Source organism: Watersipora subatra, chromosome 4 (assembly GCF_963576615.1).
Source record: "Watersipora subatra chromosome 4, tzWatSuba1.1, whole genome shotgun sequence".
In the NCBI taxonomy this organism is placed as follows: domain Eukaryota; kingdom Metazoa; phylum Bryozoa; class Gymnolaemata; order Cheilostomatida; family Watersiporidae; genus Watersipora; species Watersipora subatra.
Window position 1 is genome coordinate 63692506 of NC_088711.1, and position 15408 is coordinate 63707913.

Genomic DNA, 15408 nt, shown 5'->3' on the forward strand with positions numbered 1-15408 from the left:
GTTGTTGCGCGACTATAGAAACTATCAATTTTGGGACTCAGTTTAGGCACTCGAATTGCAAGCAGTGATTATTATCGGCTTTTCTGGCGACTCGAGTTTGATGTTTTGTCATCATAGACCTAAATAACTGCGCAGGGCAATATGTACCATGGTTAATATTTTGATATTATTGAATCAAGAAATATTAGTCGTCCAACTCCTACTGGCGAGCAACGTCATGTAAGGTCGTCGTCATATGACCGAAGTTTTTACGTTGTTTTTTCGCTTGATCACTTATTCTAGTTGGTTATCTTGTAAACAGAGTACATAAATTGTATTCGAAATTTAGAGGATGCTTTACCTTCAATTTTGAATAGGTAATACCACTAAAATGTAACAGTTGTGTGTGACGTTATTCGACCCTACCATTACTTTTATCATTTATAGCGGTCTCCTGCATGAAGTTATGAAAATAACTTTAGTTTACATTTTTTCTCTTAAATTGAGCTAACTGGTTAGTGTGTAATTGTATTTGTATAGCAAAGGAGCAATATTTTTCCTTTGTCAAATATGTAGGGGAGAATGGTGTAGGTCAAGTGATACCAAACTTGCAGTTTCCTCTTTGTGCAAATTTCGAAGCATGTACTGATTTTAAATTAATACACCGTATAGTTTAATATATTGAATTTTTATGCTCAAAGTTGTATGCTCAACTCATGTGAATAGCTATGTAATATGAAGAAAAGCATATTTATTTATCATATTATACCCTTGTTGTTCTGGCGACCGACCGAATTTTACCTCGGAATTACCTGTGATAAAGTAGAACACTCTTTGTCTCTGGGATGTAGAGAGAGTGCCTTATATGTTCAACAGTGTGCTATGATATATTTGGCTTGGGTTTCAGCAATACCGCTGATTAAGTTTAGCAGTCGACTGGCTAGTGTAATGATAAGCATCGTGGGCAATTACCTGTTTACCCGTCTTGTAGCAAGCGTCAGAGCATATCAGGAAAACAGGGACTGTCCGGCTAGAGGAGAGGGGTATCAGCTGCAAAGGTGTGATCAGAATCTAAATTCAGTTCTTGTTTGTAATCTTCTTGTTCATTACGTGCGCTTCTACCAATGATATGCAGCCTCCGAGGGCTGTATATCATTGGTAGATACAGCTCCCCTGTATACAGAGGGGCTGTATATCATTGCTTCTACTGAGGCTGTCCTTGGCGGTCTGGCGAGATCACAATTACGAGCATTAAATTGTCACGTGCACTCAATTAATACTATTACAGACAGCCCCATATTTCGCTTATGGTTTTTGGTAGAAAGCTTTGTTGGTGGCATCTAGAGTTCAATGAAATCGATTTTAGTTTGCCATGAACCGCTGATCATTGTGCATCATGCAGATAAATTGTTTTCTTTTGGTTGCATGTTGGTTATTGCAAAGAAAGGATTTATCGTTTCAATTAACAATCGCAATTTTTTGCCGTTAGGAAGCACTGTCGGTTCGCAACGCTGGGAGTTCATACAGTATATATACATAACTAGAGCATTCTAAAGTTGTTGTGAGGCAGCTGTCATCTCTGAGACATCTTGGACATAACTACTAAGTTAAGTTAGATTATGGGTTACCTTATCTTATAGTGAAGGCTACTAATTCTTCTGTATGACTAATGTCTCAGTATGATCGGATCACTTAACGAGACAAACTACCACTAACTGTTGCAATAACTGTTACTATTGTTCTTGAAGTAAATAAAGTATTATGTAAGCAAGCTTTCTCGGAAGTTACTTGGTTTTGTAAGCTTTGAAGATTTAAAGTAGTAATTTGCAATCTTCAGGTTAGTAGAGTAGTTGACTATCGGAAACACTCTCCATACCTTGTCGTACACAGACACTTAATCCAAATTGGGATTGTGCTGTGAAAACCCACGTTTGCGGATCAAACTGAGGGCTGTAGATCATTCTTGAACAGAGGCATTGGGGTATATAAATGCATCTCAATATATCTAATGTTAACCTGTAGGTAGGCCAGCAACAAAATATATGGAATATACCAAGAAAGAACATGGCATGCTTCATTTTTTTAACCGCTGCTGCATCCTGTTGGATTTTTATTTATTGTGACTCTATATTAGCACATCGAGTCAACAACATCCTTTCACATTCGCATTCCTTTGGTGATGATGTATATTGGCACATGTCAACAACATCTTTTCACAGTCCTTTGGTGATGATGTATATTAGCACATCGTGTCAACAACATCCTTTCACAGTCCTTTGGTGATGTTGTATATTAGCATATATCAATGCTGACTTTCTTTTAGTGATAATGCAGCAGTGATGCTGGTTTAAAAATTGTTGAAAGTTGTAGTAGCTATCGAGCAAACGGCAGCTTACTCTAAAGGGTTTTTTTTCAATTTGTGAAATGGTCAGGCTTTGCAGCTATTGAAAGGAATACTTGTGGTGATATCCAGGCACCTTAAAACATTACAGGCTATCATGAACATGAGTAAATCAATATGGTATGGTCAGAGTTAAGATTGCAGCGCAAAGTTTATAGAAGGCCACATAAGAAAGGAGCTGTCCTGTAAAACATGTTAATGGAAGGGAAAGATGTTGATCTCAAGCTGGTGTGGTAAAATGCTACCATTGCATTTTTAAGACCAATTTTAGGTCATTTAAAAGATTTGGTAAAAGCATAGAATGAACTTAGATATGCCTTTCGTCAGCAAGCCTGTTGAGTGAGAGAAGATGGCACGTGGCCACCGATGACAATGGTCAAAACTAATTTTTTCTGAGTGCACTTGTATACATTCACGATTATCTAGTGATCCGAATCTACCGCCAACTCAACAGTGGAATTGGTAAAGAGGCCAATGCAAGCTCTGTGGACACTTAGCTCACCTGGTTGGATCTTGACAATAAATCTGAAGCCTGGCCGCTCTGTTGTTTTAACCTGAAGCGTCTCCAAAAACTCAGGCATATATTACTGTTCTTCAATCAGTGAAAAAGGTTGATACCTTCCTCTTTACTGCTGGATGAGGCCATGTGATTGACATTAATAAGCGCCGAAGTTATGGTTTATTCCTGTGTCTTTTTCATACGTTGTGCCAGGTTAGGCAGTTTTTGCTTGGTTGATTCGAGTTGCATTATACCCGCGAGATATGTATATAATTCACCTTTTGTAAATTAAATAATAGAGCAATCTGAACAGAGCAATCTGCAGTTCTAGAAGACTCAATGTTAGCTTTGTGCAGATTTTTGTTTGTAAGCTTTTTTCAACCTGACCTCATGTCCTTCTGAATTAGTCACATGGTTTGAGAAGCTTTGGCGCTAGAGGACAAGTAAGCTCTGTATTATTTTTGATAATTTGATTGCAATAAAATTTAATCTTGTAACATCAAAAAAGCTATATATGGATTTATTCCTCTTCATAGTGACATTCCTATGGGCAAGGCTGGTCAATGTATTCTTATTAGTAGCAAGTGTAAGCTCTAGATTGGTGTAATTTGTATCGACATAACTTTCTGTGGATTTTGTTTTTAAAGGTAATCCAATAATTCCAAATATGGGTAAAGTATGTATGTGAAGGTGATCTACATGGTTAGCTAGTTTTGTGTAGTTTTATAAAAAGTAAACTTTTTTGATTCTCAATACATCATAATTATTTGGCTGTAATTGGAATGTTGCAAAACAAAGCAATGAATGATTAAGGCAAGTTTTGTAATGACTGCAGGCTCAGTGAGCTAGTCAGTTTTTGTGTGTAAAATATGTGAATCTGGCATGAAGTTTGCTCTGTTCTACCCATGAACAATTTGTCTCGTTATTATAGAGTCTCACGTCTGATGGGTTGAGTTGGCCAACCGACATATACTCTAGCTAAAAACTGATTGTGTTTACACGCTAAGGTTGTTTAGATATTTTATTTCTCAGTTGAATTTGAAATATGGTTTGAAATCAATCGATGTGAAAGCCTGTTACTTTCCGTCAATGCTTAAATCCAAAGATCATTCATTCTGACTTTTGTCAAACGTTTTATAAGCTGATATTTGAGTATTGCAGCTTTTCATTAATGATCACTATCTCGCATAAAAATACCATGTTTTGGTATTTAGTAATACTCACTTGGCAACACATGCTGGATATTCTTGTCATCGATAAAACGCCGATACGATTCAAATGCTTCCCTGTGCAGCCAGGCTCTGAATGTCCCCTGTATTTTTAGGCATCAAATAATGCAGACTTCATATGACAGCATGGCTACGACCCCACCTCCCGATGTAACATTTGCAGGACTTCCTGCTCCGCCTTCTCCAGGAACCTCTTACAACCTTTCAGACTCCTACCAGTCCAGCGGTCCTAACATTAACATGTCTACGTATAATCAGTCAACTGCCATGTTTGGCAAAGGTCGAAAGGAAACCTCACGACTTGTATCTAGAGATAGCACAGGCGAGGTTATGAATGATTTTAAAGATGACCCAGATTATACTGAACTGATTAAAGATACCGAAAATGCAATAGACAATGGAGTTTATCCTGAGAGAATATACCAAGGCTCTAGTGGGAGTTACTTTGTCAGGAATATAGAAGGGGTGAGTAGAGGTGGTAAACATTCATGTTTGTTTTAAACTAACATGGAAATTTCTGTTTGATAAAAGTATGTGCTCAAAAAAGGTGTGATGTTTTGCTTGTATCATGCTGGACAATGCTCTTGACTTCCTGCGCCGTTGAGTATTTGCCGATTTATGTGCTACCAATTGAGGTTAGATGTTTTGCCTCTGCCTGGTGATTATCTGACTTTCTTAGCTCGTGTTCTGTTTACCCTAAACATGGGGCATGTAATATGACTGACTCAAAAGTTAACACGCTTGTAAACATACCTTTGACTATGTGGATGCAGAGAAAGATTGGCGTCTTCAAGCCAAAGGATGAGGAGCCATACGGAAAGCTGAACCCTAAGTGGACCAAATACATGCAACGTATGGCTATGCCTTGTTGTTTTGGCAGAAGTTGTCTTGTAGCTAATCAGGGCTATCTTTCTGAAGTTGGCGCTAGTATAGTTGATGAGAGGCTCCAACTGCATATTGTACCTAAAACCAAGGTTGGTGTGATTTTCTTGTTCGAACTCTATAGTCGTTAATAATACAGTCAAACCTTTACTTACAATCCTGAGGTAAGTTGAGGTACGGGTTTACGTACATCAACATACAAGTTTTTGAACATCGGAAGATGTAAAATTTGAACCAAAATCGGGCTCTACACCCAAAGGAAGTTTCAAAGGAAGTTTTAAAGTACCATCTTGAAGCTTGCAGAACACGACAGTTTCATGAGTGAAAGGCTAATAGGATATAAAAATTAAGGTAGAACGTAAAGTATATACGTATTCTGTTAGCTTTGAATTCATTACTCCATCTATATCAGCAAATTTATCTCTAAACCTTAAATGTATTGCTCACTATACATTTTCGCTTGTCTTTCCAAGGAAAAGTAGAAACAAAACCTTGTTTATTGAGTGCTAATGTAATATATGTAATCAGCTGTACTCTGACAGTATAGTGCACAGTGAGAGACCATCAGGTGTAATAACGAACTGCACAATTATTCCGAAGTACTGTAAAGCAGTCAATTGCCACAAGTCGTCGAGTGTCGGTCTACCATGCCGAAAGTTGTGTGTTTGAATCCCGTTGAGAGTAATCTTTTTCCCAACCTCAACAGTAGTTGGAAGTTGGGAACCTCCAACTACGCTCCAACCTCTCAACCTCCCAAGTAGCGACAGATGGACAGACACGCCTCTTATTATGTCAATGATTACCTCATTAATTGAACTTTCAATTTAATCTTGTGTTTAGTGTATATAATGCAGTCTGTTAATGCTATGTCATTACCTACAGTATTTATTATGAAGTTATCATAGGTCATTGTGCTGTGAAACATATTAGACAAGTCTTTGGGTATTCTTACAAGAATATTTGGTCCAACATGTGACAGGTCCGACTTAGGAAACAGTTCTCAAGATGAGATAACTTCATATTTCACCTGCTATTAACCACCTACACTAGTGATAGCCTGTTGTCCTAGTGAATGATAAGTTTTCTTTGTAACTTTTGAACTTAACAGACTCAATTGAGATTTTTTAACTTGTGTAAATTGTTTAGTATCATAATTTTTCACAACTTTTCAGACAGCTGTTATTTCCGGTAAACAGGTATACGGGCTCAACATAAATTTACAAATGTATTGACTTTTGTTGATGCCTCAAGTGATTTGTTTCATTCTGCTCGCTGCTGCGCTCTTGACAACTTTTCGTTTGGGTTTATGCTTTTCTATTTCTTTTCTATGAGGAGTTTGGCTGTACAAATTTATATCATTACAAGCAATAAAAACAAGCTATTCCATAACATTAGAATCATATGTGGTTCTACGGCACTAATTATTTATTTATTATGTTTAAAACTATTGTTATCCAAAATATCATTGGTTGTACCTCCTTGCCTTGTTCAATAGCTGAATGTTTCGAACTTGAAATAACTTATCTCTTTAAAGCTGTTGATGGTACTCAGCAAGATATTATAATTATTATAATTATTTAATATATTAAATGATTGATAAAGTAATAATTTATTGGCTTATTGCCAAACAGCTGCGCAAAATTACAGTTTGTGGTCATGAAAAACTCAGATAATGCTGTGTCCAAAAATATTGAAACCTTTTTGGCTTGTCATTTTTAAAATCTATTTAAACTTTTCTCAGATAGTGGAAATTCAGCTAATAGATTTGGTCTAAAACATTTCATACTGAGAGTAAATTAGTATGCTGTACTTTCCGGACTATTAACCGCACCCCTATATAAACCGTATCTGATTTATTTTCAAAAAACCGATGATAAACCATACATAGGCCGCACCTTTGTATAGGCCGCAGAACTCAGGACGGTGCTTTTAACACGGCAGCAACTTTGCTAGCTAAAACGTAACAGTGCCTAACGGCACTGTTACGTTTTAGCTAGCAAAGTTTTAACTAGCGGTGAAAGAAAAAACTACAGAATAGCCGCACCCTTATATAAGCCGCTATGACTCAAAACATCAGAAAAAAGTAGCGGCTAATAGTCCGAAAAGTATGATACATATCCGAGTTCTCAGCATAATGAGATACATGTAGATGCATTACAATATAGGCAAACAAAGTCTCACCTCACAGACATGATTATAATAAATTATTGCAGAGTCAGCTGATAAACCAAAAAAGGTGTCAGCTGTATTTTCACAAGCAAAGTTCTATCGCCTTGATAAAGAATCCTGCTTTTCTGAAGTTGTCATCTTTCAATTTTGTTGTTCTGGGCAGGTAGTCAAGCTTGTCAGTACAACTTTCAACTATTCAGCTATAGACAGAGGGAAGTCACGACTCAAACAGCAGATCAACGTGCGAGTGCCAGATCTTGGGAGGAAGTTTCACCGTCTCGGGCTGCCTCGAAAGGTAACAATTGGCATTTTCTCATTCCTTCTGTATCTGATAGGAGCAATGAGAATCCTAGAGATGTACAGTAGTTTATGGCAATATTATTGTCATCCAGAATTTTCTTATTAGCAATTAATAATTCACCTCGTTATTACCTTCATCCCATGAGACCGTAAGCGCTAGGTTTGTGTGTTGTAGTTTCCACATCCTGAATTTGTTCATTGGTTTGAAATATAAATTTCTGATGATCAATATAAAACCATGAACCATTATATTGACACGATTCAGTACGGACAGTGTTCGTGTCACTCATACCACGGAATGTAAATAATTTATCTTGTGATAGCGCCTTCAAGCGCCTTCAAGTGTAAGAATCTTCAAAACAAGGTTTAAAATTCTCAGTCAACATACATTTAAGAAATCAGTTAACATTCATATAATTAATGTTTTCAAAGTTTCAATTTTGCCAACCCTTTAGAAACTGGTTGTTGACTCCCAAATTCTGTAGTCCAATTAGGTAACAGTCGATTGTTTTATATTTTAAGTACTTAAAAAATTAAATATAATATAAGTTAATAAATATATATCTTTAATAAAGTCCTAAATGACTCGATGCATAGTGTTCATCTAACCTAGATTTCTATAAGCCTACAGCCTGAAGAATGCACTAGCAGGAAACTGTCAGTAGCCGAAAAAAGATAAGTGAACTATTTAATTTTCTAATTCATGCTGCTCCATCTTATGTTGAGCACTATGATTTTAGTTTTAAGTATGATACATTTCAATATATATATACTAGCCGAATTACCGGCATTGCATGGGTAATAAAAACAGCTTATAATCAGTTGCAGGTAATGTAGTTGCCATTGACTAACTTGAGGAAGCTAGTATATGTATTGCTTAACTTAGCCGTTAGAGCAAGCTTTAATGACGTTTAACACAGAGTCGCTATGCGTATTTTAACCCAGATAATGACTATCTGTCCAATGAATACATTGTATCCAATGTAACTTAATTGGTTAGCTTGTCGCCTTGTGGTTCACTTTACCTGGACTTGGGGTGCACAAAAAGTCAAAGATAAAAAGACAAACACTGAGATTTATCTATATATATATATATTTCTCAAAGTATGTCCGTGTGTCGCATGTCTGTCTGCATTCCAGCTATAGCTATTATTAGAATAGCTTAGCTGGGCAACAATGCTGACGCAATGTCATTGCCTACCGAATTTGAAGCTTACTAACTATGTAGGTTAGTGGAATTTTCCATTGGCAATGTGCCAGGCCACTTGGCAATGGCCTGCCACTTGCTGGAGAGTTGCCAGCAAGTGGTAAGTAAATCTCATTACTTCTCATTGTTTATAAGCTGATTTTTAATACCCGGGCAACGCCGCAGGCACAGCTAGTATATATATATATTTGTATATATATATGTTTGTATATATATATATACAAATAAATTTATATATATATATATATATATATATATATTTGTCATATATCAAGCTCTGGATCTCAGTTATTTTTAGACAAGTGTAATTTTTCTCTAGGCTGGCTCTTTCCAAGTGTTTATGGAAAATTATACTGATGCTGATAAAGTGCTAAGGAAGTGGGAGAGCAGCCCATTGACCGAGAGGGCTGCTGCTCAATTTCAACGACAATTTGAAAAGCTGGTCGTCCTTGATTATGTTATACGTAACACAGGTATTGTACGATTGATATATTTATAAATCATAAACCATAATTATAATACTGTATACCCTAGGACACTTATGTATCGCCTCATCTAACTTCCGCGTTTCCGCAGAGTCTTCTCGCGAAAATTTCATGAGTGAAACTAAACTATCATAACGAACGAGCGAAAACGCAAAATTAAATAGCTTTGTTTATTGATAGTCCAAGAAACAAATGGCAGCAAGCAATCAAATTGCATTATCGATCTCGCCCACACAATTCTACCTGCGGTTCACAATTACATTACAAACTAGTCCCAAATTGATAATTTTTTTCTTACCAGTGAACTGGACCTGAAGAGTCTAATTATGTTTGTTCCACTGCATTTATTTTTACATCACTATATTTTCGCGCTCATCAGAGCTGCAAAATTAGGTTGCAGAGAAATTTTACTCTGTATGCTACTCACGAAACTAAATACTAGCGAAATATAAGTGTCCTAGGGTATATAATTTTAGTTTTTAAATAAAATGTCATTATGACATCGCTGTCATAAGAGTCTAGTGGCTGATCAAACATCAAGGCCTAGCTCACCAGCAAACTGATTGCCTTACTGCTAGCTAATGAGGTAAAAGCATTTACAGTCGTACCTCTACATACGAGTGCCCCAACAGGGGATACATTCGAGATACGAGCTGACTTTCTAGCAAGTTTCTGCCTTGATAATACGAGTAATCTTTGAGATACGAGCATGACCACACTGTATACGAGCACATAGTGAGCCAGTTTTTTTTCAGACCGAGGTAATGACAATTGGCTTATTCAGTATGAAGGAAGTGATATTGTCAGTGCGGCTGATTCATCAACTGAGGTGGGTTTAATTAATTAAGGTACTCGATGGATACTCGCATCTCTCCACGCCTCCATATCCTGCTGACCAAGCGAACCCATTTTTTTCTTGGCTTTGTAGGCTGGGCACTTGCTAGATGATATAGATTCCGGACATGTAGTAAGTTAGACCTTATAGCTGCATGTTAGCCTTAGCCACTTTCCACTCTACTCTCTCATTCTCTCACTTTATCAAGGTTTAACGGTTTGTTTGTTGGGCTAATATGTTAACGGCTTCTAGAAGTCAACTTTGAGAAATGAAGCATTTCATCACGCGCCAGCCTGTCAATTGTTTTTCCCTAATGGCATAGATGTGATGACAAAGGACATGTAGCATGGCTAATTCTGGCTAGCATTAAGTCTCTGCCTTGTCAGATTATACTCATCAATTTGATGTAATTAATACTAGTACGCTTGCACTGTGAGGGATCATCAGTAATCACTAGCCTGGGCATGGCTCTCGTGGGAATTGGGAGAGAGAGCCTGGGACACATAGCGAAAAAAAGGTAAGATAACTTCTGCAAAACGAGCGACATATGTTACATATGACGCTCAAACTGATATTAATGAAAGCGTGTCGATAGATTCAGATCTCACGATGTATTAGATGTGGCGCGTTTAAAAGCCTATCGTCACGGTAACGTGAATTGATCTAGTAAAAGGCCCTATGTTTTTGATAGACTGGGTAGTTATGTAATACCCCGTTTGATAACAAAACGATAAGAACCATAGGCTACTATTCTCTTGCGTTTTCACGTTTGCAGTTTCATTTCATATACTGATAAAAGAAAATGGAGCGATTCAAAATTCATCTATTAAAGCTAGGCATAGTCACGCTGAGACCAAAACAGTCTCAAACTTTACAACATATTATCGCAAATTTTGACTAATTTATAGTTCTTCTTACTGGCTTCGGAAAACGTATTTGCTTTCAGATGGCACCATTTTGCAGTGGTAGGTCCGAGTTGTTCATAATAACTGTCGCGAGTAATCACAATACTCGCGAGTGAAATAAAACTGAGATTACTTTCTACTATATAAACTTTTCTTTAATAGCAGCGTGCGATTCATTTTTGTTGTTCTATTGCTATTCGTTTGTATTGTTATTGTGAAAATCTTTTATTCAATTGATTTAATTTTTGATTATAATTAAATCAAAACCTAACTAATTAAACATATGAAATAATATAACTTCCGTGATTGACTTATTATGCAACCAACATTTCATACTTACCAACCAGCGTTTGTTTGCTGCCAATTCAGATTAAAAATAATACATAATACTCGCGAACTTCATAAAAAAGACCGTCACATGATACTCCTTCGGAAATAACGATTGTGATATTAGCGACTGCAGAAGTCGACTTTTAGAGTTGTCTTCCTCGCGTGTTGCTATGTGTCCCAGGCTCTCTATCCCAATCCCCCCACGAGAGCCATGCCCAGGCTAAGTAATCACTATCCGCATGATAATCCCTGAAGTAGTAAGGCGAGTGAGTGTTGTAGTGGTAGCATGCTTGCCTTTAAATCTGGTGCCCGGGCAGTCTTTTTTCCTTAATGCTCTTTGCGTGGCTTCGTACAAATGGTCACGGCCTTTTTTATAGTAGAGATTTGCTCATAGATTAGCAGTCGCTTTCAACAGATCTGACTGCGCTTTTCAACATAGCAAAGGATTTGATCTTGTATCCTCTGCACAGTTTTCTCAGAGCACCTGTCTCAAGTTGCCAGCACATCACCTTCTCATTCATCGCATGATAGTATACTGTTACTCCTTGTCAGATTTGCGTGTTACAAGATGGCTGTGTAGCGGTCTTTGCATTTACAGAGTGCTGTGGTACTTTTGTGTCAACGCTTGTTTACCTGATGCAATTGGATGTTAATAGGGCGGTGACTGGAGTTTCGTGCAGGAAACAGACATGAAAATAGCGGCAATAGATAATGGACTCGCCTTCCCATTCAAACATCCAGATGAATGGAGAGCGTGTATGTCTCTTTTACACTGTTTCCACTTGGATACTTACCATTATGTATACTATTGCGCTTGAGGTTTTGTACAACGTACCTCAAATACAGTAACTTAATTCTATCAATTGTATGCGCAGATCCGTTTTACTGGGCCTGGCTTCCACAGGCCAAGAAACCTTTCTCTCAAGACATCAAAGATCTGATTCTCCCACAACTAAGTGATTTAAACTTTGTGCAGGAGTTGTGTGAAGAACTTTACCAAGTATTCAAGGTAGGTTAGCTCTATGCTTAGCTCGTTCTCCGACTGCTAACATTCATGAGATATTCATGGTAGGTTAGCTCTATGTCTAGTTTGCTCTATGACTGTTAATACTTATCGAATATTCAAGGGCTGTTAGCTCTATGTTTTGTTGGCTCTGTTAATATCATATGAACAATATACAAATGTGCTTGAAAGGCAGAAATTGTTAGTGCATCAATAGAGATGTTGTCATTTGGTGCATAATCTTGTTGTTGATCACTGGATTTTGCTTTTCACAACACTCTCACTTATTGTTTGTGTTTATTCATTTTGTCAAATGACGCATCAATACTTACACTAAACCGATTTTCCTCGATGGTTGTAGTTAGACAAGGGGTTCGATGAAAGAATGTTTGAGAAGCAGATGTCCGTCGTCCGTGGTCAGGTAAAAACTGTGGGTGCCATGATATTCATGAATCAGGCAATACTAGTCTAGTAAACAAGGTCAATCCAGTAAACTGAAATTCTTTGATGCATTGTAAGACAACTCCGGTGATACTTTGTATTTGCCATACATATAAATTATATAAAGGGCAAGTGTAGCAGTTGTTCACAACAATATTTCGAACAAGTAAATGTAGAAGAGAGATTTTCTTGCATTGCAGCATAAAATATGACCCCAGAGTCCTAGCACTTGACTAAATAATAAGATCAGCGTGTTTGCATCTTTCAATTTTTGTGGAACCATTTCCATGCAAGGCTATTTTTGTAGCGTTTGTGGCAGGCTTCTTGTGTTCACAAAGTTCTGTTATTTTATTAGTATTCATAGTAGTGGGGTTGCTGGTTGTGGTAAAACTTGACTACTCATCCTGCTACACTCCGTCATGTGTTTCTTTAAATGTGTGACATGCTTCCTATAGAGTTTAAAACATTGTACCTCTATATTAAGCCGCTTGCATTTGGCTATAGAATATGGTAGCCCATAGTGACCTAGGTAAATAGCATAAAGTGAGACTATTTTTGTAAGACTTAGCAAGCAGTAAATATTCTTGCCCAAAGAGGGTCTGACAATAGAAAAGGGAGAACAATATTGGCTGAACGTAATATACTGACAAAAAGGCCTGTCCCTATAATGGTCTCGTAACGCGACGAATGGATCCGATCATCAGCAGATATTTTCTAGAATGTTTAATAAAATTAAAAGGTACCTCGCGCTGTGCAAAAACATCATTATTTGACCGCATTACTATTGTAGATTCTAAATTTGACACAAGCATTAAGGGAGGGCAAGTCTCCCCTGCAGTTGGTGCAAATGCCAGTGGTAACTGTTGAGAGAAGCAAAAAGAAGTATGGCAGGTCTCACAATAGAGAAAGAACGACATCTGGGGAAGTTACCTTCACACAGAGCTTTGCTCGCAGACCCTTCTTTTCTTGGTGCTGATCTCAGTAGGATCCATATATACGCGCCGAAGCAGGTGAGCGAATGTGAGAGACGCTAGGATAGTTTTCAAGCTGATTGGTAGGGTCATTGATCAAGACTAAAGCTGCAATAGATTTAGTGTATTTCACTTCCCAATAGATCTGAGATCCAACGGATTATCGGTTGTTAGTTGTATGTGAATAGTATGTTTATTTGATATATATGCATATACCGATATATCGTGAATCTAAAATGAAATTAAATGAAGAGTAAATAATAATAAAAGAGGCGATAGCAAGTTTGATAGCAAGTGAAAGTAGCATAAAAGATGTATAAAAACTCGCAATAATATGTAGCAGATAAAACATTGCTAACAAATTATGATTTGATATGAATGAGTATACAACATATATAAAGCAGAAATGCGCATATACTTGAAAAAGCAGCTGAAAACAAAGCATTAACTATATGAATAATAACAAATAAAAAAGGCACTCTGTATAATAATGATATTAAAGTAAAAAGGTATTACCTTGTTACATCCTCTCAGGAAATGCAATAAGAATTGTCCTGGTTGTGATATAACGTGATACGTATTCTTGATCGTGCTTTCTGATGACTTTAGTTTACTTTAGGAATATTGACGAATATGATAAGTGTAAAACACAAGTTACCAGCTTGAGGTGCACAAGATAAATGCCTCAGGTGGTCCAAAAAATAGAAAAGTGTTGCTGCCAATTGCTAATGAATCATACTTCCGATTATAAACCAAATACACAAATGTTGAAATAGTATTGAAAAACACATAAAATGAGGACAAGGCTTGGTGAAATCACAACCCTGTGGTTAAAATTGACTTGTTTGCTGTCTCTTGAGGACAGCTGATAGACTAGGACAGTGAGTAAAGATGTACGCATTACTACGTGTATAGTAAATAAGTTGCTGAATCTAACACTCCCACCTAAAATTTTAGGATGAAATTTTATTGGTAGCTTTGACTAACACAACAATTTTGCTAACTGGTCTTACCAGATGCTGTGGTTTATTATTAGGATAGCTTTTTGACCCAATCAATAGTTTTACAGCTCTTACCTCAGTTTCCCTGTCTGACACAGAGCCTGATATTCTTTGATCAGGTTTACGGCCTCAGATTCGTTTCTGACACTGGCAAGGCCATCATCAACATAAAAGTTATGGTGTATAAAGTAGTGCGATTGTGTGTTGTGGGGAAACGTGTTTCTGAAATTGTCAGCCAAAAATCGTAGCCCATAAGTGGCACATGCAGGAGAGGACCTGGCTCCAAATAAATGTACAGTCATTTTGTATGACTGAAGCTGACCTTCTGTGTTGTACGAAATGAATTGTAAATAATCTTGGTGATTTTCCGATACTTTGAACTGGTGAAACATCCTCTTGATGTCTCTCATGATTGCTATTGGTCTCAGTCTAAACCTTAACAGGATTCCTTGTAGATCGTTCATATGTTCTGGCCCTTGAAGAAGAAAGTCATTCAGGCTTACTCCTCCCACCTTGGCAGCACAGTCAATTCGATCCGGTAATTCGATCAGTAATTCGATCCGGTTTTCTAGGGTGGTACACCCCAAAGTGTGGAATGTACCATGAGTAGTCAGTAGTTTTTCTCAGTTGCAGGGATAGCTTCTCCCTTGTTTATTATATCTCTCATAAACTCATGGTACTGTTCTTTATAACGCGAGTCCTTCTGGAATTTCTTTTCTAGCAGCCTAAACCTATGTATGGCAGCTGATTTTGTATTTAGTGCATATGGTT

The 15408-nt window shown here is 37.3% G+C and overlaps 1 protein-coding gene across 3 annotated transcripts; it reads left to right on the forward strand.

The window, feature by feature from the left end:
* The first annotated feature begins 201 nt into the window (after positions 1-201).
* Positions 202-13670, forward strand: LOC137394853 (phosphatidylinositol 4-kinase type 2-alpha-like). Of its 3 annotated transcripts, XM_068081622.1 has the most exons (11): positions 202-356; positions 4204-4573; positions 4882-5082; positions 7323-7454; positions 8986-9139; positions 9907-9980; positions 10080-10118; positions 11878-11977; positions 12097-12230; positions 12586-12645; positions 13456-13670. In XM_068081622.1, exons 2-11 carry the CDS (start codon positions 4214-4216, stop codon positions 13639-13641), a joined length of 1440 nt encoding a protein of 479 aa, XP_067937723.1. In that variant the 5' UTR covers positions 202-356; positions 4204-4213; the 3' UTR covers positions 13642-13670. The 3 variants fall into 3 exon arrangements, with proteins under 3 accessions (XP_067937723.1, XP_067937725.1, XP_067937724.1); XM_068081624.1 differs by lacking the exon at positions 10080-10118 and having other exon boundaries at positions 12097-12234; positions 12590-12645; XM_068081623.1 differs by lacking the exon at positions 10080-10118.
* Positions 13671-15408: the final 1738 nt, after the last annotated feature.